Here is a 24,538-nt window from a genome sequence, read left to right as displayed (position 1 = left end):
CGGCCGTCCAAACAGCTCGCGCAGTTTCTGCTTGCAGACGTCCCAGCTGGTCAAATCATCTTCGTGAGTCTCGTACCAGACGCGGGCGGTGTCTTTTAGATAGAAGATGACATTCGCGAGCATAAGAGTCGGATCCCAGCGGTTGGACGTACTCACGCGTTCATACATGTTGATCCAGTCGTCCACGTCAACGTTGTCGGTGCCAGAAAATGTCCCAGGGTCACGAGGGGAAGAAAGAACGAGCGATGGCATTGCCGATTGTGATGTTTGCTGGGAGGCGTCTTGGGTCATGGTGAGCGAAGTCAGCTGGCGGCCGCTGCGGAGCTCCGTCTTTGTTAGGCGTAGAGGGAAGCGGCACCTCCACCAATTATGTTGCGGGAAAGAATATATTTAGAGTTATTTACAAAACGAATGAACAGCTACGGGCAGCACTCAGAACACAGCCAGAGATGAGTTCTCGTCTTCTTCCTCGTCCACTCGTTCACTCACTCAATGTCGTCGTCGTCGTCTACCCGCTGCAATATATATATATATATATATATATATATATATATATATATATATATATATATATATATATATATATATATATATATATACAAAGTGATTCATTTGCAGCAGATTGATCAATATAATGTAAAATCACCAGGATTGAAAAATTCATTAAGATTTAATTTACGACATTTCGGCTGGAGGACCAGCCTCTTTCGAGTGTTTGAAACACGCAGCTTTTATAAAGCGTTTGCGAGGTACTCATGTAGCTTAAAGCACGAGCGCAAACAAAGGGAGAGGGAGTTCTGCTGCAATGTTCTCAACGCCAGCGCGTATTCTTCTAGTGCCGTGTTTCTGCCATACCGTTTTCCACGCTAACGCATGCCGCGGACATCTCTCTGTCGGTACCGCCACATACCTCAAAGCTCGAATATTAGTTTATTAGGAGCATTAGTTAATGAAGAAAACTTGCAATGCACAGCTCAAGAATGTGTTGCAGTTTAACATGAGGCGTGTTCGGCTGCAGTGATAGGGCAGCCAATAAATAAATAAAAAAGCGGCTATAACGTAGCGCTCACACGCAGTGGCCAGTGAAGCTGATCTGTTTGCACCACCGTGGTTTGAGTCGCAGTCGGGGGTGTTTATTTTATTTATTTTTATTTGTTCCTTTCACTTGGCACAAAATCATAAATACTGAAAACTTGAAAATATCGCCATAACTTGATTGGTGTTTATCCCTTCTAGATAGTGACATGGGAATAAAAGAAGCGCCTCTTCCAGAGCCCTCGCATGCACCTTAAAGATGCACACAACATGCATCTAATTTACCTCGCACATGCCGCCATGTGGGTCATAAGCGCAGTAACATCATCTCAAGACCTTAATACAGTAAAATTGAGCTCCGCAACGTATTTGGTGGCGTAGCTAGCAGGAAAGCAGGCTAAGCTAGTGCCGCACCGCATAGGCGGCCGCGAGTCTCGCGCGGGAAGCTTGGTAGCCAAGTGTCAGCCAAATATTTGTTATATTGGAGGGCCTACTTCAATCGCCGTAGGCGCATTTCACTGCCTCAGTTCTTATTCCGAATCTATTGGGGCGACACGAGGTTTGCAAATAAACGTTCAACCAGCTTTTCCAACGGTGGGCGGTTCCCACTAGTCGTTCTTTCAACCGAACTTCGATGTATTTTGCCTATAGAGAGCCTGCTAGGCGGACGATAATTTGTAAAAATCAAATGTCGCAACTATGTGCTATTCATGCTTTACTTTTAACTGGTTTTGAATAAACTGGAGACAAAAGTGTGGATTTCATGTCAGGGCAGCACCCCGTCAAAATTTCCCAAAAATTTGGACCACCATTATAAACGGCATACAGTTAAAAGGAAAGAGCACCACGACATAAGACGACTTGTGGCAGCGTACAAGTCTTATATATTTCACCGGGCACAATGCATAGGAGAGCTACGGGAAGGAGGAAATCGACAAATGTATTGAAATCAACAAGCGCAGGAAAAATGCCATTACCGGCTAACTACTCCTTGACTATTAAAAATAAATGTGCCGTTGAAATTTCGGACAGTGCGAGATACTCAAGGATGTGCATCTCATTTATTAGCGTAATTAAAGCGTATTGCTGCAGCCATAGCTGAAATATTACCTTAATAATCCAAGGCTCTAGTCTGCGAGTATGATTACTGTTCTGCGAGAATGGTTACTGCATAAAATCAAGATGTCATCCTCTTTAATTATTCCCAGCTGATGTCGTTCGCGCCAACCTATACCTGTATATCAACTTTATTTGTCTAATGTTGACCGTCTGGAAAAAATTATGCTGTATGGAAAACACGTGGAACTTACACGCGACCAATATAATTCGTTTTTATAAATACTTAGGTACTAATACTTTGCGTTGTTGTTCTTATCAATAAGACTCTTCCATAGGTACCTATCTACATGGTGAGCCGAAGGCACCCAAGCTCCTTTTGCGCTACTTTGATTAGAGGCGCATATCGGTTTAGGAAGACGCTCAGTAACAATGACCATCATAACGGCGACTTGGGCCGTCAACTCTTTTCCGTGACTAAATTGGGCCAATAAGGAATCAATGACATGATTCTTCGCATGGCGGGCGAAAAAATAATGATTTTCACCCATAAAAGGCAAATTCACTGACGGGTCGTCTCAACGAATAAATTAGGAACAGAACGGCGGACAACGGCTGGGAAAAAAGTGGCAGAGCAGCAACTTTTGCCCACGCTGTCTGCCATATAGAAACAAATCATCGGGTTGCTCAGCGCCTAGTACGGTGGAAGGGGCCAGGGACGCTCCTTATCTAGTAACTATCAGCTGCCTGATCTGCTGTGTAATTTACGCTTACTGAAATCGGACTCTTTTGGAACATGTGCAATGTGCACTGGTCTTTAATTTCCAAGACCACTGAGCACCAACTATAAAAGGTGGAATGCTTCTATCTGAGCCTACCTTCGCTTACTGTAAACTTGCTCTTCGAACGTTGAGAATGCAGCTTCAATGCCCGTCTCAGAGCAATTCTTCATTCCTGCTGAGTCATCGCAGTCTCTCTGGTATCGACCAGCTGGAAAAAAGACCAGAAAAAAGAAATTTGCGACTGTTAAGCTTGTGGCTTGACATGAATATTTCAGCCAGAAGGTTTGCACGCGCTCGGCTTCATGGTTTCACCAAAGAAATCTAGCGTGTTTGCACTCAGCCCCACGAACGGCTCGGTATTGTGACCGCTCACACTTTGGCACCCGGTAACGAGTAAGAAACTTCAGTTAGTTCCGGCTAAGACTATTTCAGTGAACATCGGGGCTGGAAAACACATGCACATGTCAAAATGTAAAGTTGCAACACGTGCAGCATTTATGCTTTATTTTTACCGGTCAGAATATTTTACCAAACTGAGCCTAACTATTCACAATTAATGAAAAAAAAAGTTTTCAGAGGAAAGAAAATGGTACGTTTCAAAACTTTGCCTTTAGTCTTCAACTTTAGCGTACGTTTTGCTTACTATTTTGGACGGTGAGAGCATTCTCCGCTGCAAGGCTACGGCATTGGACGAACTTCGTAACGCATCCATAAAGAGGATGCGATGTTTGCACAGTCGGGGGTTCAAATCCCCCTCGCAAATTAAGTGCATTTCGTCTCCTCTCCGAGCAGCGACCAACTTCTGCAGTTCTTTAACAATTCTTTAACAGCTTCTTCCTGTTAGCAATCACAGTCTATCTCGCTATCGAGGGAAAATGCAAGCATGTAAGGAATAGCAGAAAGGAGTAGCACATTTTAGGTAGAGGTCTTCATTTCCGCCAAATTGGAGTGAGAAAAAAAACTTCTTTTTCTCGAAAATATTGCAAGCGTTAGTAAGGTACTCAGAACAAGAATCTGCCGATATTTTATATCTATATAGGACCGAAGTTGGACATTAGAGAGAACAGTTCATGAACTCTTGTTCATCAGGCAGTAGTGCATATATATGCACTACTGCCTGATGGTTGGTCTCCCAAAGACTGCCACTTTCTGGTGTGTGATATTGTTGGTGGATACTTTATTTTGCGCTCATAGCCATGATGACGCAAGAAAGGCGCCTGCGAAGAAGCCCTGAAAAGTGCGAGGAACGAGCAGCGCAGCCACCTGTTCAATCTTAATGACGGTGTTTCAAGGGTCTCGTCTGGTTGCAGTTTATCTAGAAGCCTGTGTGCTAAAATGGCAAAATCTTGCAGTATGCGGTGGTTGGCTGAAAGGTCCATGAAAACAACAAAATCACAAAAGAGCCAAGCAGTGTAATTGTAAGAAAACGTCTGTTGAACGGACTGCATCAGAGTGCAAAAAGACTATTGATGAGGGGTTGACATAAACAAGATTCACCATGGGGACAACTTTGCTGCTAAGACTTGATACTGTTTCGACCTGTTTACAGCTTACCCCAGCCGCTGATTTTCTTTGGCACTGAGTGGCCTCCGGTGCAGCCTGGGGCTGCACCGAAATTTACTGACCCTCGGCGTCATCGAAGGAATTCCCTGAAAGCGAATTTATCGACTGGTGTTGTGCCACAGAACATTTCATTTCTGGCAGCGCTGGCAGCGACAGAGGAACGTGGCATGATTCTTGGTCTGTTTCTATCTGTTTACAGGTTGGTTATTTTGTTGTTGGCATTTTGCAAGCTGTACTCGCTTTCCTTTTTCTCCCCTCTGCAGCAAATCCACTGCCAGTGTATTTTTACAATTTGCTGTAACTACTGTACTGATGTTTGCTGTATTTTTGCTTTTTGTTGACTTGACAAGCCTTGTTTTGAAAATGACCATTTCATTATGCCCACTGGCAATGGTGAAGTATGCCTGGCCTGCAATGTGCTGCTCCCAGAGACCGGGTTCTTAAACTGAACGAAATGTAATCATAAATATCACACTGGAAAATGTTCTGGCGTGACCGAAGCAATGTTAACATCGAAGAAAGTTCTCGAAAATGATCGGCGGCCGTGCCCCACTTGTAGTACTGGAAGACTGCCTGGTGGTAGGGCGAATAAATTAAGCCAGGAGATTGATGTTCAAACCGCAAATAAATTAAGCCAGAAGATTGATGTTCAAACTGCACTTGCCAACATTATCACTAAGCTTGAGTCACTGGGCCCACTGTCGCAGAAGGCTGACAACATTGAATCTTCTATTGTCCTGATGTCTTCAAAATATGATGAAATTCTCACAACCATGAAGAGGCAGGACCAGGACCTTAAGCACCTTAATAAACAATTATATCAAATTGAGAGGAAGAGCAGTACTGCAGATATTGCTGATCTTTGTGCAACTGTTGAAGAGGTGGAATGGCGAGGAATGTGCACGAAGCTAGAGATTCATGGGCTCCTTAAAATTTATGGTGAGAATGAGGACCTAATAAGTAAGGTAAATTAAGTTTCTAAGGTGATTAATGTGCCTGAACTGACTGCTACTTCTATACAGGCACTGCACAGGTTTCCTATGAGAGAATGAAACGAGGCGGGTGCTATCATCCGTTTTCTGAATCAGCCAGAGCGTGATAACTGCCTTTCGAAAAGAAAGATTCTTGCAGAAAAGCAGCCTTCCGTGTTCATGACCGAGAAGTTGCCGACTGCATCCAGGAAGGTACTCTTTGCTGCCAAACAGAGAGCAAAAAAAAATAATATTATAAGCACGCCTGGTGTAAAATTGGCAAGGTTTTCCTTTGTGAAACGGACGGCTTCTCTGTTCATGTGGTCAAACAGTTGGACGACCTTGCTAGTCTAGTATAACATTTTTCCTTGCAAGTGTATGAATATTTCGTTTCCTTTTCCCCGTTAGGATGTAATCTAGTAGTTAATAAATACCCTGTGTTGCCTCTTACATTTTTGCATTTGAATAAGCAGTCTGCGCACAACAAATACAATGAATTTTGTGTTTTTCTAGAAAAATTGAATAGTGCATTCACAGCTGTCATGATGAATAAGACTTGGTTTGCAAATGAGTAGGATGTGTTTCATCTCGATGGATACAGCAATATTTTTTAAACAGGAGCGCAAAAAGGGCTCGTTGCGTTTGCTTATATCTGAAAGAAGGCAGAAGTTACGAACATGTTGAAGAATGTTCTCATTCTGAGCCTGATTTAGAAATGGCTTTTGTGAAATCAGGGAGCATTAGTCTAGTTGTCCTTTACAGAACACGTGATGGTTGTTTTGAAAGGTTTTGATTGCTTTTAGATGAACGTTTTTAATTTGTCTCCACAAATAACTATACACTAGTGCTTGGCGGAGACATCAATTTTGATATGCTCCATAGATCATGCAATTAAATCGAACTATCCACGCTTCTTAATTCATAATTTAGAACAAATGCGCTCACGGTTGCTAAGCACATAACTTAAAACACTGCTACACTTATTGATGTTTTTACATATAGGCCACAAGAAAGTATACGTGCAGGAACAATTAAAGCATTTATCAGAGACCATTTGGTAATTTATCTAACTGCAGAGAAACAAAAAGTACTCTGTTGTAAATCGATACCATCAGTTAGCCAAGCAAATTGGGACAACGTATTCTCATCCTCTTCCGCGGAAGCAGCGTACAATAACCTTGATAGTTGTGTTTAGCTCCCTATAAAGAAAGCATTTTCCGTACAAGAAGATTGTGAAAGCGAGACAAACGCGTAAGCCGTCGATGACGCCGCACTTGTTGAAAATGATAAATGAAAAGAATAAACTGTACAAGGCGTTTCTGAAAAACCACGATGTGGATGCTTTACAAGCTTTTGAAAGATACAGAAATCACCTCAACAAAATACTTCGGAATGCAGAACGCAACTACTTGTCTATGTTTGATGGTATCAAGAATACTAAAATCTATGGCAGCAGCTTTCTTCAGTTATCTTTTCTCGTAATCAGACTTCGAATTTGAAAGAGTTATCTATAGATAACAAAAATCTGAAGAGAGAAATGTTAGCAAATATTTTCAACGAATATTTCACATCTCTTCCTCAGAGTTCCCACAAGCCTGTTATACATAAATGTTTGAGGCGTCCTTGTGAATCATTAACGTTTCTAGGTCCAACAGACACCAGCGAGGTGTTTAACGCATTCATCGGACTTAAGAAAACCAAGTGTGAAGATTTTGATGGTAAAAAAAAGGCAACCAACCATTTTCGGGCTATACATTATCGATTCATGCATAACGCATATTTACAATCTATTTTTTAGTACAGTAATATTTCCTCAGACAATGAAGACAGCAAAAGTTATAGTCTTGTTCAAAAGCGGTGACAGAAATAATTTAGGTAAATATAGGCCCATGCCTATTTTACCGTTGTTCTCGAAGCCTTTGGAAAAAATTAATTCACTCTATATTCTTCACACCTGGATAGGCATTCCCTTATTAATTCAGCTCAGTATGGCTTCAGACCTGGTTTATAAATGGAGCTCGCTTTGTTACACCAAAAGGAATTATTACTACGCAACATTGAGAATAAACTGCTGACACTAGGTATATTTATTCATTTCTCGAAAGCCTTCGACTGAATAAATCACTCTATTACATTAGAAAAATTGTCTTGCTACGGAATTCGTGGTATACCAGCTTATCTGTTAAGAAGCTATTTATCAAGGAGGCATCAATCCGTTTACGTTGACGGAGAATTATCAACTTCCTGCGATATTAAATGTGGCGTTCCTCAAGGTAGTATCCTGGGTCCGCTCTTGTTCATTATATATATCAACGATCTTGTAAACATCGAAAACTGCGCTAAATATATATTATGTATGCAGATTACACAAGTATCTTTTTATCTAGAACATATGCTAATGATCTAGTAAAGCATGGAAATATTATTCTGAGAAATATTGGCGCATGACCTCTCGGTAATTTGTTAATAATAAATTGTTCTAATACAAAAGCTGTCTTATTGCGTCCAAAATTTGTCCCGCGCAACTTTGATGAGATCCTACACATCAATGACTCTGTGATTGAAATCCATCCTGCCGCTAAATTCCAGGAAGTAATATTTACTGAATATATGCTATGGGACCATCACACTGACTACCTGCGCACTAAACTCTCAAAGCCTTTAGGTATGCTCAGGAAGTGTATGTTTTTTCTCCCGATCCACTAAAACCGTCTATACATGTAGCCCTGTCTGAATTGGATTTAAGATACTGCCATCTAGTATGGGTCAACGCAACCTTGATGGCAGTGTATAACCTAATAATAATGCAAAAAAGCCCTACCAGTGATTTCAAAGCAGCCTTATCATGTCCACACATCTCCACGGTTCACTAAACTCAAAATCGTGAAATTACAGTAGTCGTATCGCTTTAAGCACTGTCAACACTTAAACCTGAAGTACGTAAAAGGTACACATATTTTGAAAACATTGGCGAATCTGAAATGTAACACATCTTTACGCTCAATGAAGCACACGGAACTCTGGAATGCTACAAGAGCTCGAAGAAATTATGGATTTCAATTTCCACAGGTTTTAAAAAAACACCACTTAAGACTAGAGAAATTGCGCGCACTTTCTTAAATTGAGTTGTATTCGCTTTTATATAATGCTTGATAATATTTTGCTGTTTATTTCAATTTGCGATGTAACCGGGTTCTTTGCATTTTGTGTATGTTGTTTACAAACTAGCATCGTAGTTGTGATATCTGTTGTGCGAATCTGTGCTACTGACCTCTGTCAAAGCGTCCGCTGTCAGTTATTTGGAGGTGGGGAGAGTCAAGGTACTTATATGTAGCTTTTTTCCCACCTTTCCTACGACATCTCATGCATCATTTTGCTTTGTGGTAAAGTAAGCTTCAAACTTCAAGCCTTAGAGCTTTGAAAGCTCGCTTTCTAGCTGGCGTCAATTGCGCTCGCTTAACACATGGCTCTCGGCAATTGAGTATGAATTGGTGGTGAGGCAAACAGTAGAAAAAGAATTGTAAAACTGTATGAGTAACTCTTACGCGATGAGTGCACAGACTGCAATGCAGGAGACTACTATGATGTTATCGTCCTTCGTTTCTGTACCACTACTGCTCATAGCAGTGAGCGGCTAATACGTTTTTAGCAGACATCAAAAATACCTCGCGTCATTATGTTTCTGAGGTGACGAAAGAATACAAGCTTTTCTTTTTGAGGAAGCAGGTTATTTTAACATCGAGATATAGTAGCAAAGCAAGTAGCAGCCGATTAAAAATAGTTTTCAAATTTTCAAAAAAATGTGGTAGGCATGTTTTGAACAGGGCCACACATTTATCGTTTCGGCCTTCCTTACCAACTAACAGGTTCCACGCAGAATTAGCTTCATACCGAAACATATTATTAAGTGAAACGCACTTCTCGTTTTTTTTAAATTTATGGTGCCTCCAATTATCACATTTTGAGTGTCCGCTGTAATAGTTGCTTGAAGCGTGATTTACGAGGTTTCTAGAGCCTGTTTATTTTTGTCCCGTTTTTAACCTTTCGGGAAAGAAGAAATGTTTTTCAGCAAATCTTCGTTTTTTTTCCTCTAATTTTTCTCGTTCCAAGACTGCTCGTACATGGAGGTAGCGGCACTAGCTTCTCGGAGCCGCGGAATAAGTTACTTTGCTCCGGCATCGTGCGGAGCTACCTTCGCCGCTTTTGTTGGTTTTTTACCCGCCTGACCAGCGCTGGTCATTGAAGAAGCGGAGGTGGCGTCAGCACGCGCTACATAACTCAGCCACGGTACAAGGTGCCACCGCTACCACATTTAGAGCACTTGCGATGACGGCGTGGCGGTCGACGGAGGTGCGTCAGTGGCGTCAAGCAGAATGGAAGGACCCAGCGTTCCGAGTACCACGTATTGGTGCCAGCAGATCAAGTGCCAAACTTGGCGCTGGTCAAATGGGCCGCTACAACTGCTTTAGGAGCGGTTGCGCTCTACCGCTTTTCTTCTTTTTGCTCGCTGGGCTCATAAGTGCCTCCTGTTTGACGCCGTAACGCTCGCTCTTCTTCAGCGATATTCGCTGCTTTGCTGCTGAGCTGGAGGACGTGGGTCCCGGCCACGGCGGTCATGTTTCGACGCAACCAAAATGCTGGAGACACCCGTGAGATCTCTGAACCCAACCACTGCAAAACTAACCCAGGTAGTATGTCGGAAACGTCGACTGCGGCTTTTCGGTACTGCATCTTTGTTTCACTTCGTGGTTTATTTGTCACTTCAAGGCGCTCTTGAGGTGTACACTGAGAAATCAGACAGCTACAAAGCCTTCTCTTCCCTAAAATAGATAATCCTCTCAGGCGGGTTCGAACTAGTGGCACAGGCAGGAGCTTATTGGTTTACGTTTTTTTTTATGGCAGCTCCACCATACTTTTTGTCTATCTAAATTTATACAGTTGGATGGGCGGCCATATCTGCAAAGAAGGGAATATATACATAGGATCCTACATCGCCCCCATTCTCAGTGATTATTCTTTAGCACAACTCGACAGGAATATTGGCTGCTGTCTCAACGAGTTTAATGCAACAAAGGTTTTTTGATATTTAGATGAGTTCTTACTATTTCTTGACTGCAGCTCTAGCGCATTTGAAACAGTTAACCTTCGTTCGCTCGGGCTTAACCCTGCTAGAAATATACCACGAGATGCCTTCGGACAGCAGCATCATATTTCTTAATATTAGACTTTTATTTCACAAAGAACTGGTTTAGTGGAATTATGAACCAAGCGCCAATAAGCCACTCCTCCCATACGACTCTGCTCACTCCAAACTTGCTAATAGGGACATAGCTAAATTATCCCTTTCGAACGCCTTCAACACGTCTTGCCCTGAACTAATGGCTATCAGTATCGAGGAACAAACTTTCCGGATGGCTGATTCTGGTTATACCAATCATGTAAAAGTTAGGGTCGCTGAAGGTACGCTGAAACAGAACTTTCCAAAAAAGCCTGACGCCTCCAATGTTTCCGCTGGAAAGCATAAGATTACTGTAATTCGGTACAATCACGGCTTGTCCCAACGGCTAAAAAATTGGGCAATGGGCAAATGTCTGAGTGGTTTTTCACCCTCCTGAAAAGTTCCACAACTTTTCAGAATAACTAATCCCGGCACCTCTCAAAATCTTGGGTCCAACAAGCGGCACAAGAACAAGTTCGTGAATGGTGCGGAATCGGTCGTGTACACTCTACCGATTTTATGTGGAATGACAAGTTTTGGACAAAATGTTAGGTGTGTCACATACCGCCCCCGTGAACATTGTAGAAATGTGAGGGAAAACTGCGGAGGGTTCTTTGATGCCCACTGTAGGAAGCGCGAAGCCATCGATGATCTTAGTGACGACACCAGTGATGTACCAAGTTCCGGTCAATGTCCAGATCCCTGTGCGAACATTAGTTGCGTGCCATTTTACAAAGGATGCACCATTGTCACGAGCAAATATGCCAACTAACCTGCGAGATTATTGAGGAACAGTGAATAGATCGGTTAGAAAAAGACTGTGTGTCCAAACCTTCCATTACTTTATCATCAAAGGAACTGCAATACTTGCGTCACTACTGACTGGTTCAACGGCAGCGACTGCGTGATATCCGCCAACGATTCGCTTATATTCCGCTTAGTGGTTCACAGTAAATTTGCTGCAAGTTAACGCTCGTCTGTGACACGTCTTCTTTCTTCGTCCTCGTCTGGTTGTGCACTTCAAATTTTTGGAATGAACATCATTAATTTACCGGAAACTCAGTTGTGTTCCGCATAGTCGTCGAAATATTCACTTTGCCTAATAACGAATGCATATTATCGGCTGCTTTCAGAAACATTATCTAGCACTCCGTTTTATCATGGGGGACAAATAGATAAAATGCTTACATGTCAGTGTTGCCGAACAGTGCCAAGATAAAAAAAAATGTATTTTGGCAGCGGCGCAGGTACAGGCTTCAACGCATCACTGCTGCGGTCGCAGCTGTATCTGATTTGCAGTAACGTCATTACTCACGAGTGCATGTCCTGTTGTCCGCCGTGATGTTGTGCAGCGATGCGTACCCTGATTCCATCGTCAAAAACTGTTTTTTTTCATCATCCATGCAACCCACGTAAAGAGATTCGCACTTGTTTTTCGTGGGAAGTTCTTTAGTGCTGAAAAGTGAGAACAGATAGTTATAATAGTTGATTCACAAAATACGTCTATGGGTGCGGCCGTCAGAGGATTAGAAGAGGGAAAGCGCTTGACCTCTTTGGGTGTGGCTCATCAAAATTCGGAACATCTATTAGAATCTTTCTTTTAGTTCAATGCTTCCTGCCCACGGTAAAAAAAAGCAAGGTATTATCCCGGAGATTAGTCTCTAGGACGAGCAGCCGACAAACGAAACCTACGCTTCTGCTACAGTGCGGGTCATCCAACCATACTTCTGTACGTTTGATGAGAAAAGCAGCCGGAAAAATGAGACTCAAATGAAAGAGGTAACAAGGAGAGAGCGCTGTACTCGCCACTAAAAACCAGTAGGTTCATTGTGCTTGATGGAAACGTCTATAAGAAAAACAGTGCAAGCCTTTATTGTGGACACTAAGGTTTTGTTTTCTCATCGTCGCTAGTTTCCTTAAAAACTCTCAGAAGCGTTTCATATTCATAGCGGTTAACATGATCTTGTGAACATATATTCCATTGGATAGTTCGAAGCAAATATGCATATCCAGTTGAGAATCGTCGACAAACGTGTGCCCGGTTCTTGACACCTTTTTGGCATTTTATTTTTCTTGTGTTTATTGTGTATTTCTTCCTATAAAAAGCGAACGACCTGTCCACCATGCGCGGTTGGGCTAAGTGTATAAGCTGTTTCTTTTCAGCAGTAGGCTAAGGCTAAGGCTTTGGAATAGGCCAGCATTAGGCAACAGCAATAGGCTAAGAAAATTGAGGTACGAGCGCCATGAAAGAGAAACAACCTTTGGTTCCAAATGTAATTTATTTTATAAGTTTCACTGTGAGGTCTGATGGTTAAAGACGAGAAGAGATTTTGAACATAGAAATAAAGAGCAAAATGAAGACGTTTAGGAAACAAAAAAATTATTAAGAATAAGTAGGAAATTTAGCATAGCAGAACGCTAACGAATATAGCAGTACGAAGAACAAAGCATCATAAAATGCCTAAATGGAAAACGGATGGTCGTTCCAGTCATATAACGTCGTTTTCGTGTGATGCCAATAAAGAAATACTCCCTTATTATAACGTGAAATATGTGAGCGCGAGACCACTTTACGTTCGCTCCGAGTAATATTGAGTGTAAGTCTGTTGTCCAATCAAGGCGAAACTTACGGTGGTGGAACGAGGAACTCGTACCTCAGAGAACATGACCACACATTTAGTGAAGAACACACAGGCGTGCGTTTTCACGCTGTGATGTAAGTGATTTTAAGACCAAGCTGGTGTTCGTATTGGTTATACTTCGAGTACATTTACAGAGGGAGTAAAGCATACTGATTGCTTTTGGGTTACTTCAAATTGCTTAATTAGGTGTCTACACCTTTAACCCGGATTTGCGAAGCTTGCTTTCGGGTTACTTCAAATTGCTTAATTAGGTGTCTACACCTTTAACCCGGATTCGCGAAGCATATCTTATTTGTGAACTTACAGTGTACATGTATAATATATAGAGGGTTGAAGATTGCGGCGGCAGCGACATTAAAAATAACCGAACTGCACGACTCGCTCTGTTAGTGATATCATCCATATGCGTGTTCCAGCTTAGTATACGCTCCAACAGGTATCAGCGATAGGCTGTTAGGCGTATAGGAAGATCATTACTAATACAGGAAATAAGCATGAGTGTGCACTTTCACATCGGAGATGACAGCTTTGAGATCGGTAGGAACAGCGCTGTTTTCGGTGTTTTTACTTCTCCGAACAGAATGTATGCGTCAGCAGATAAGTGTATAGAAGTTGGGAAATTACTTAGCGAACTGCTTAAAAACATCAGAAAGAGCGAAAGCTTAAAAACAGTGTTCTTAGAGAAGCCAGAATGAACAGAATGAAAGGCGGTGATGACGTTACTGGCAGCAAAAAACTGCTGACGCAGCATTTACCGCATGGTAATATCGCATTGCATTATTTGAATTGCTTAATTCGTTGTCGTTTCAAACCACTACGAAGCAGTGAGGTTTATCGCAAGAATTTCTGAGTCATTTGTAATGTGTTAATTGGGTCGCGTAACAATACCGGTCATTTAACGTCACATTTATTTTTACTTGTTTGCGACGGCCGCAAGAGCGTTCAGTTTCATTGAATTTCATAAGAAATAAAATAAAACCTACGCCTGGATTGGCTTAAGAAGCAGGGAAATTTGTCGCCGTCACATTTATTTTTACTTGTTTGCGACGGCCGCAAGAGCGTTCAGTTTCACTGAATTTCATAAGAAATAAAATAAAACCTACGCCTGGATTGGCTTAACAAGCAGGGAAATTTGTCGCCTGCTTTGCAAGGCATCGCAGGAGACGCATGATGTGAAGGACACGAGAAAGCAGACGGACACTGGCGTGCGGGGGCATATTTGCGCTTTGGCGCTACCCTAAACTAGCGTACTTTTCATTATTCTGTGTTCGACAACATGATGTTTGGGTAAGAGATAGGTGACAGTAATGCCGATTATGTTCGCTGAAGCAAGATTCTTCTGCCCCTTTTCTGAGCCTCTACTGTGCAGCCAAAGTCACACTGAACTTTTCAGAATTATTTTCGTATCCTATCATACCCTGTTTATCTCACCTACCGGAAAAGGCGAGTAGCCATTGTGCGCAGAACAAGCGACTTCGTTTACAGGCCACATCAAAAAACAGTTCTCATTATGCTGCCGGTAAACGACTCCCTCGATTTTGTTTCTTTTCTCAGATATGCAGAATATTCGAGAAGAAAGTTTCATCCCTTCTGAAACCCTGGTCCTTCGAATCCTATTTAGTAGCATGTGAGAAAAGAAAACGGGAGTTCAACAAAATATATAACGTAGTGGTATTTTCTGGCTTTGCATGCAGCTTGAACAAAGCAACATTACCTACATTGAGCACGCAGCACTCAAAACATCGCCTGTATCCTCCACAGCTTTCCTGAACTTCGTAGAAATATCCCAAAAGCATGTGTAAGAGGCCTTTACGTCACACGGCAGCTCTTCAGATATACCTAGGGAGAGGAAAAAAAGTCCGCTTTTAAAATCATCAACGCACTCCCTCCTACCTTGACAGCATTACAATGACCGCTCCAATTGAACTGAAATTCAAACTGACCTTCAGCAGCGGCGGCCAAATTATCGCCACAACTTCCTGATCTAACGCGAGTGCCTGACTGTCTGCCGCCTCCTCCTGCTTCTGCCCCGTCTCAGAATAAAATGGGTAACGTTAAGGGACAGTCGGTTATATTGCCTTCGCAATACATACCCCGTCCATATCCGTTTCTTCTTCTCAATTTCGAATTGGGTGTCAGTGACTCCCGTTTGTTCCCTGATCCAGCGTTTTTTTTCTCCCTCCCTTTTAACGCTTCACCTGCCATGTTCTTTCCACAGCTAGCTGCATTATACTCAATATGAGTTCAACCCTTTTAACCCTTTTCGTTGCCTTCCAGATTTCAGCCCCATAAATGAGTGCCAGCAATATACAATTGTCATATACTTTCCTATTGAGGAATGTCAGCCGGACGACCTGACAGTGTCTGCCACATGGCCTGCATCCCATTTTATCATCCTAGTCAATCCTCTCTCGTAGTCTAGTTCAGATTCACTACCTGGCTTAAGTGCTTCGTTTCCAGTGCTCCACTTTTATCGTCAACAATAGTTATTTTCGAGACTGTTGAACTACATCATTTTGTTTAAACTAATTTTTGGACCTACAATTCCCGTTGCCAGTTTAGAGGCTCTAGAATTCTCTGCGATTTGTCCCACACTTGGCGGGGCTGTGTCACCTTTAAATCGAAAATTAATTATTCCTCAATAAATTTATAATATACTCCTCCCGATCGAAATCGGTCATCACTACTCTGTAAAGATATGACGTGAATAGCAGTAGAGAGATGTCTCCATGCACGACTGCTTTCCTCGTTAAGAGTTTATGACTTGCCACGCGGAGGACGCCGCCGCGTTGGGTCAGTGGTAATGGCGCTCGGGTGCTGACTCGAAAAGGCGCCGGTGAAATTCTAGAAGCCCGTGGGCTGTGCCTTGCCAGTGGACGTTAAAGAGCCCCAGATGGTCGAAATTTCCGGAGCCCATCACTGTGGCGTTGCTAAAAGTCTGGGTCGCTTTCGGGCGTTAAACCTCTTGAAACCGTGAAAACCACGTGGAGGACGATGGTCCGTGTGTACTTTCTATAGGCACTTCTCAGCACCTTGGCGTACTGCTCTTCTGCACCCTGGTAACGTAGTGCCACCATGACAGCAGATTGTTCGACGCATCCAAGTGCTTTCTAGTAGTCTCTGAAAGCTATGCAAGGAGGTTCACTAACTTCGGGCAAAGCATAAAACGTGGCGCGCCGCACGTTGGTAAAACTAACGCCGCCGTGTTTGTTGTATTTTTAAAAGGTATTTTTAATTTCCCTTATTTAGGTTATTGGGAAAAATTGTATGACAATGTTGTAACATTCACTATAGGTCTAAGCTCGTTTCATTAAGTACAAAAACGAACTGAGAAACAGCTTACTTAGTAGTATTCCACAAAGTAAACAATAAAATTACAATCAGGAATGGCATCAGGCAGGCAGAGAAAACCTCGCCATTGCTGTTCACCGCCTGTTGTTAGGCGGTATTCTGAGGCCTGAATTGGGAACAGTTGCTGATAAGAGTTGATAGAAAATATCTCAATAACCTGTGATTTACTCAGGACATTTCCTTGCTGAGTCACTCAGGAGATGAATTTCAAAGCATGATCAATGAGTTAGACACGCAGAGTAGAATGGTGGGTCTAAAAATTAACATGCAGAAAACCAAAGTAATGTTCTACAGTCTAGCAGCAGTTCACAATTGCCAGCGAGGTGCTGGAAGTGGTAAAAGAATATATCTACAAAGAGCAGGCGGTGACCGCTGATCCGGACCACGAGAGGGAACTAACTAAAAGAATAAGAATAGGGCGGAGCCTACGTGGCAGGTTCTCTCAGGTCATGAATGCCAGTTTACAAATGTACCTCAAGACAAAAGTATACAACAGCTGTACCTTACCAGTACTCGCCTACGGGGCAGAAACGCGGAGGATAACGAAAAGTGTTCAGCTCAAGTTAATGAAAATACAGCGAGCTATGAACAGAAAATGATAAGTTAAGAGCGTTAAGAGACCGCAAGCGGGCGGAGTCAGTGAGGGAATACAGACACGTTAATGACAACCTAGCCGAAATCCTCTCCTGTTTCATTAAAAGCTCTCTCTTCCTCCTCCTAGTCGAAATCAAGAGGAAGAAATGGACTTATGCAGGGCGGGCATGCAATGCGAAAGCAAGATAACCGCTGGTCCTTAAGTGTAACGCAGTGGATTCCAAGAGAGGGCAAGCGTATCAGGGAGCGGCAGAAAGTCAGGTGGGCGGAGGAGAATAAGAAGTTTGTGGGCGTGCGGTGGGCATGGTTAATTGGAGAGATGCGGGAGAGGCCTTTCACCTGCTATGGCGTAGTCAGGGTGCTGATGATGATTTTTAATTTTCTTTTTAAAATTTATTTATCTTTTGCATTTCCCTTTTCATTTGTTTGATTTGTGCTTTTATTTCTTTCTTGTATTTTCTTATTTTTGTCTTTGATTGTTTTCTGTATTATTTCTATTTTTACTTGTGTATGTTTTATTTCTTGACTTTTCATTTCATCACATACACGCTGCATATCTACCGTTGATTGACCGTTCTTGCGCGCAGCTGTCATCAACAATTTCCGTCCAAGCCGCTCATGAGCCAGGAAAGGCTTGCGCCTTAAAAACACTGCCTCATTTGCATTCGCCTGAGCCGCCCTGCTCTCTCGTTTTCTTCTTCTCTTTCTCTCCATTATCTTGAAGCGCGAAGGAGCCGGTGTGTCACTTCAGTTACCATATGCCTTGTCCTGCGTGACAGCATGTAGGACACATGTAATTAAAAGAAATTTCCTCAAAAACTGTACTTCGTTTTATTAGAACCGAACATGGGTCAGAACACATGCATTCCTGTGGTGGAATAATGAAGGCGTAGAACGGATTAGACGGCAAATATTTTTTGAAATATTTTGCGGACTTTCTTTATTTGCATGAAAAGCTTTACCGGCGGTTTCTAAGAGAGTTCTACACTGTTTTAAGCGTAAAATAAGCAATGTAAAATGTACATGATTTACAAATTTAACTAATTTGGCGAAAATTACAAGAGCGACTTGCACAAAAAGAGAGGTTGGATTATGTCAATGTCTTTACTAATGTGGGGTGCGGCACTTTTTTTAGGCCCTGAGTCAAGTTATGTGAGAGGCTCTGTGCATGGCGGTTGACTGCACTAATCTGCAAAGATTTCTTTTTCACGATAGATGGTGAATACGGGTTATGGAAGAAGAGCTTTTGTTGAAAGAGAACCTTGTTACTTAAACTTGGGTTTTTCTTCTGTCAGTGATTCCTTAAAAAAAATATGCTCTCAAAAATGAGCATTAAGCTGATAGATGAAGACCTTCATATTCAGGGTAGTCAATAGTATGGTGAAAAAGGGGCTGATGTTAAGAAACTGAGCGGGAGAAGCGCTGACTTCAAAGGAGCTTTATTACTGGGGAAGCAATGTTTATAGATGGAGGACCGTTGAAAACAAAACTCGGCAAATATAGCGCCTAGTCAAAAAAATATTGCACGGGTTCAAAAAGATAGAAAACTATTCACCAGCAATGGCCTGCAGAAAAATGCGACCCTAAACCATGGTCTATGCTGAGATAGGCTGTCGATAAGAAATAGAAAAAAACACGTGAAAGAGCTAGTGATGGGCGACCCACGCTGGTACCGTACAGTGATATTATTGTGAAAAGTTTTCATTATTTCTCTGGTGAGCTCGTCTTTATGTTTCAAAAGAACAATTCTTGAAAAGCATCCTTGTCGGGCGCGCGGCCTTGGCGCATTCGAACGTAGATGGAAGAAACGGCCGCTGCGGTTATGTGAGTGTACCCAAGAAACAGCCGGCGCTTTGTGTTGCTGTGTGTGTGCTTGCCGCCGAGCGGCGACGGACGAGAGACCCCCCACCCGAACAGCAGTTACAGGGGCACCATCCGATAAGTCCAAGGTCGGCGCGCTGCCTCCGTAACGACGGAAACCAGCTGAAGATCCCTTCCCAGGGAGCCGACCGAAGGGAGCAGCGGCGAAGCAAGGACGAGAGAGGGCAAGCTGGAGAGGAGGACCGCGAAGAGAGGAGAGACGACCAAGAAGGACTGGAAACAGGGGTCGTGGATGCCGAGACGAGAGGCCACATACCGACGGCAGAGTGTGTCACCGCAGTTGTGAATAGATGCGAATAAATTAGGCACTGTGTAATCGGCATGTTCGGTGTGGTCTGGCTGAATCGGGAGGAGAAGAAGATAACGGAGTGAAGGGAGGAAAGGAACCTGCCTGACTATCCTTTTTAGTTTTTTGAATCTATGTTGCACCGCGCAATATTTTCGAATATGAATCTATACCAACATGTCCAACTTTCTTCGCGAATCCCTCATACCCCGTTTCTAAGCGGTTTTTACTAGGTACTTCAAAGAAGACTTAGCAAAAGTTTAAAAAATAGGCGTTTGGGGCTAAAAATATGGCTTTTGCGGCATAGTATTTACCAGCGTTGGCGGGCAGCAGAAAGCCGGTGAATTGCCTTAAGTGGTAAGCTGTTTGACAAATTTCTGACAGCACACTTTTGTACTATCACAGATATGCATCTGGTTGCAATTAGAGATTTGTAGCCCCTCGTTAGCAATAGCCATATCAGTTTTTATTAGTTTGAAAACGCGATTGCCCTCGCCGCTGTGCCTCAATAAGAAGTTAGGCTGCATCCTGCAAAAATACTTGCGCTTTCGAAAGCATGCAGGCAAAAAAAACCATCCAGTGCACGTAACTAGTCAAGAAAGCCAATTTTTGTCGAGCCACAGCGAAAAGGGTAATCGCGTTTTTGAACTTGTAAAAAACTGACACGGCTATTGCTAACGACTCGCTACAAATATCAGTGAACTGCAAGCAGTAGCCTGCTTACTACTTAAGACAATTCACCGGTTTTCTGGTGCCAGTCAACATTGGTAATATTACGCAGTAAAAGCCATATTTTTATCCCAAATTGCCTGTTTTTGAATCTTTTTGAAAGTGTTCGCTGAAACACCCTATGTAATGGCGGCGTTCTTCAACGCACTCGGCGCGCTCGAGATGTTTAGGCATTTCGTATACAGGGTCTCCAGTGTCCTTGAGTAGATATACAGTCACATCATCATCAATTAGCTACTACTTTATTCTTTTGTATTGCTTGGAAGGTTTGCTCTTCCATGTTTCATTGAACTTTCAATGCAATATTGAAATTCTCATTTCTGATTTCACCGACATTAGAGAACTTGATTGTAATAATACAGGCAAGATCTTTTGGTTTGCAATTTAATCTAACGGCACGCTTTGGTCAGTTAGCGGCCTCCTTAGCAGCACTTTGAGCACAAATGCAGCAATACAATATATCCGCATCTTTACTGTAAATAAACCCCTACAATCTATTGCACGCATTTAAGCGCTGCGATTATTAGATACAGAGAATTTATCCGGCACATCGTCCCTTCCCCTAAGCATGCTCTTCATTTTCCGTAAAACCAATTAAGAAACGTACATATTGATGCTGGTTTAATGATTACAGTGTCAGGTCGAGCGGAATGAAGCTCTTAAGGCTACCCTAGTCACCCGTTCCGGCTGTCGTTCATTCGCATATGCGGCAGTGACAGAGTTGGCACAAGAAGGAGCTGTATCCAGGGCTTAGCTGGAAATCGTCAAGCCTGACGCTAGACTAGGTATCGAGCATTGAATTCATATTTTATTTATTTGACTTCCTGTGAGGATTCCACGCATTTTTGCAGCCCTCAAGCGTACTGAACAGCCTGTGATTAAAATCAACGTTCTTCCTGTTCTTTAGGCTCCAAATTGGCCCACATTATGGCAGCAAAAGACCTGTTTTCGTTCCGATATGTCCTCATTCATACCTTTCAAGTGCCGAAAGTGTGTCGATCAATGACAAATAAGCAGAAACTTCGATTAATAGTGGAGAAGCACGTTTTGCAAAGCACGGTAGGCCGGTAGTCCAGCGTCAGCTCGTATTTTGCGAACTGGCGATTGTTTAGCTATCTTTGAAATCCATGTACAATGCTCTGGGTAAATACGGTGTCCTCATGGACCTGCTCCTACTTGACATCGGTTAGTTTTATTGGATTTAAAGCGGAGCTTGACACACTCAGCGTGAACAAATAACCATTCAGGTTGAGTGAAATTTATTACGAATGGATGTCATCATTGCCCCTAAATTATCCTTCATAATTGAACTCCTTTAGGAATTGTTTTAAATGTGAAAAAATAGACCGCCTGCGCGGTGCAGAGCGCGCTAATTAGCGAAATCACTGGCTGCTGGCTAAAATTTTTTCGGTACCTAATATCGGCAGATCTACGTCACCTTTGTTCTTATTAACGTGGAAGAGCTGCCTGTGGTCCACCACAAACACGCTCGACTCGAATAGAACACTTACTTTATGAATCGAGTCGCTTTTGAGGCAACAAAAGAAGCCAGTACAATATTTATCGCTGCAAATACTACCTGCGCAACATTGTTACTGACGGTGTAGGACTTGAAATGTTATTGCGCACAGCGGCTCAAAAAGAGGAAAAACTTGAATACTTCGTGCAGGGGTCAAATGTTGCGTTGAAGAAGAGTGCTATTCTGGGCCGTTCTGCAGATCAAAATTACTTCTATGATTGCCGCTGCACTGGCTATCTGCCATAGGCTAAAATAGCGCAGGCAAATAAAATCTCAGGAATCCAGCTTAACTTCCTTAGTCTTCTGACTAGGACGTAAATAAGAACCCATTTTTCCATGTTTCCCGCTTATATACAGTTTATTATATTAAAACCAGTTATGTGGTACTGCCGCACAATATTAGGCTTGGCGAGTTGCGTTGCGACAGTTGCTGTGGTGACATTGTTTGCAACCTGAGCATGGCTGCGTAAGTTACACTCGGTCGCACATACCAGCTGCTTCTCCCAACATCGTTGAAATTCAGCGCTGCATGGTGCCACACACCTGGCCCTCAGTCACCCTTGAGGAAGGAGCCGAGTCGGCTTCGAAACGTTGGGTTAAATTTAAAATTTTTTGTTGGAGATGTGAAGTTTATTATAAGTGCAGGCAAGCAGAACTGTGCACGGGCTTTCTCAAGAGCTGCATCAATGGCGCTATAGCGTGCTGCACAGATACCCAGTTGCCTTCCTTGTGTTTTTCCCTCCTAACTACTGTTCTTTCATGGCGTTACTCAAATGACACAATGATAACGTGAAAATATTGAAATTCTGTCTTCATAGCAACCTGCTGGAAGGCAGATGACATGTAGTTATGTGTACCTGGGATTAGTAAGCACTTTAGCTTCCCCACTTAAATAGCTCGAGAGACGGCACGTTTAACGCTGTCACCGAAGGCGTACTGCCAGTTAAAATGAGAGCAAAAATATCTCAACAAAATGTTTTTGTAGCTTAAGTTAAGGAGAACGCACCAAGCTATGAAAAAAAAAATGATAAGTGCAACGTGAAGAGGCCGGAAGCGGGCAGAGTGGGTCAGGGAACAAACGCGTGTAAATGACATCCTAGTGGAAATCAAGAGGAAGAAATGAGCTTGAGCAGGCCATGCACTGCGAAGCCAAGATAACCGCTGGTCTTTAAGGGTAACGGTGTGAATTCCAAGAGAAGGCAAGCGTAGCAGTGGGCGGCAGAAGGTTAGGTGGGCTGAAGAGATTAAGTAGATTATGGAGATACGGTGGCTGCAGCTGGCAAAAGAAAGGGTTAATTCGTGAGACAAGATAGAGGCCTTTGCCCTGCAGCGATTATAGTCAGGCTGGTGATCATGATGATTATAATATTTTTTCTCAGTAACCCTATAGGCTCCTGTAGGAGGGTATGAGATTCGTATGGAGGGTATGCAGAGTAAGCACTGAGGAATAAAACGAAAAAATGCAGGCAAAGAAGAATCGATTAAATTCAGCCTTAATTTTGGAAAATAGAATAGTACCCAAAAATTGCATTAACCCAATTATTCCGGATAAAAAGCGGGAAAGATATGCGTAGAATATTAGAGTAATGAGAGCAATGATAATATTGCCTATTCTAACTACTACTGGTGGATTTTTTTTTTTCAAATGGCGAAGAACAAAGTCCACAGATAATAGCGTCATAGGTCCTTTCTGCGAATATTTCCTCTTTGGAATAATGCTTCAATTACGCCTTTGGAGGAAGCCTGTGCACGCGCGATCGAATAGCGGAGCAAATGAATTCGCAGTCGTGTACCGCCTTTCCTTATAGGCCTATAGATATGTTCAGGCAATATGCAACACTCGGAACGAAAACACTTTCTAAAGTCTAGTATAAAATCACAAAATTTGGCTGTTGAAAGGCGACGCTTCTATGGCTAGCAGTAAGGTTTACTAACTGTAGGTGGTGCACCAATATCGGTCACCACATTAGTATTTGTACTATGTGCAGTTGAATATTACCTTGAATATTATTACTATCTGCCTTTCTGCTAAGCTCACAGACACGCCAAGACTACGTTAAAAATTCTCTCATCCCCGGGTGCGTATCCGCAAGAAATATCCGTGTTTTAACAGAATAAATCCTCCTAGTGCTTTCCACAATAATAGCGAAGAGAGGCGTGAACCCGATCATTGTAGCCACGTTTCCATACCAGCGTTAGCACTTCATCCATACAGCTTGATTTAGATCAATACGCCTACGTACTTGATATTCGAACTCTTTTAATTTTACATTCGTGATGTGGCCAACTTCTCAAGCTCTGCGGAAACAAACACACTGATTCTTTCTATAGAATCGGGCTGCCTCCCATTTGAAGCCCGTTAATAACGGTACACTCACCTTGGGTCCATAGGAAACCCGTTAGCAGAGTAGCTAAAGCTAGGTTGCTTCTCATCGTACTTGGCATTCCTGCGATCAATTCAGTTGCTGGATACCCTTCGATTCACTTGTTCAGCAGCAGAATACCATAAGGGGAGGAGCACAAAATCATTTATGCGTCCTTGCCGAAGCGCCGTATATGAGCGACTGACGCAAATACGGCACTCAAGGCCGTCGATCTCGGCACTCGTTTTGTTTTATATTTGCTGCTTTAGAGCGCACATTAATCATCACGCGTGAGGAGTCGTGCGGAAGGGCCTCTCGCTTCGTTTGACATTCCCTATTAACTCTCTGGCTCGAAGCCTTCTGGCAGGAAATAGGCCGAGATATAAAAGGCAGGAACTTGCATCGTGCTGCAAATACGAGCTTAGAAAAGAAAAAAGACACATCCGTTTGTCAGTTTCCGGCACGTGTCGTTTCGCTTCAAGGATATGCGCCCTAATTTAGAGCCGCGACGTCAAGCATCTCAGACTGGTGGGTGGCCATTTCATACT

General features: G+C 42.8%; 1 protein-coding gene across 8 annotated transcripts in view; it reads right to left on the bottom strand.

Moving 5' to 3' along the window:
* LOC144122013 (uncharacterized) overlaps positions 1-24,306 on the bottom strand; it is a 97,547-nt gene extending 73,241 nt beyond the window's left edge. For 2 of the 8 annotated variants that reach the window (XM_077655518.1, XM_077655519.1), the window contains exons 1-4: positions 24,006-24,306; positions 14,986-15,106; positions 11,941-12,080; positions 2,970-3,081 (exon numbers count right to left, since the gene is read on the bottom strand). In XM_077655518.1, the coding sequence (XP_077511644.1) occupies positions 2,970-3,081; positions 11,941-12,080; positions 14,986-15,106; positions 24,006-24,072 (440 nt within the window). In that variant the 5' untranslated portion in view covers positions 24,073-24,306. Of the gene's footprint in view, positions 1-2,969; positions 3,082-11,940; positions 12,081-14,981; positions 15,107-24,005 lie in introns of all 8 variants that reach the window. The other 6 variants (XM_077655523.1, XM_077655522.1, XM_077655521.1 and 3 more) reach the window with 6 other exon arrangements.
* Between the last annotated feature and the right edge of the window lie 232 nt (positions 24,307-24,538).

This window comes from Amblyomma americanum, chromosome 2 (assembly GCF_052857255.1).
Source record: "Amblyomma americanum isolate KBUSLIRL-KWMA chromosome 2, ASM5285725v1, whole genome shotgun sequence".
NCBI classification, from domain to species: domain Eukaryota; kingdom Metazoa; phylum Arthropoda; class Arachnida; order Ixodida; family Ixodidae; genus Amblyomma; species Amblyomma americanum.
Note: the sequence above shows the minus strand (reverse complement) of the source record. Positions and strands in the feature narration are given on the sequence as shown.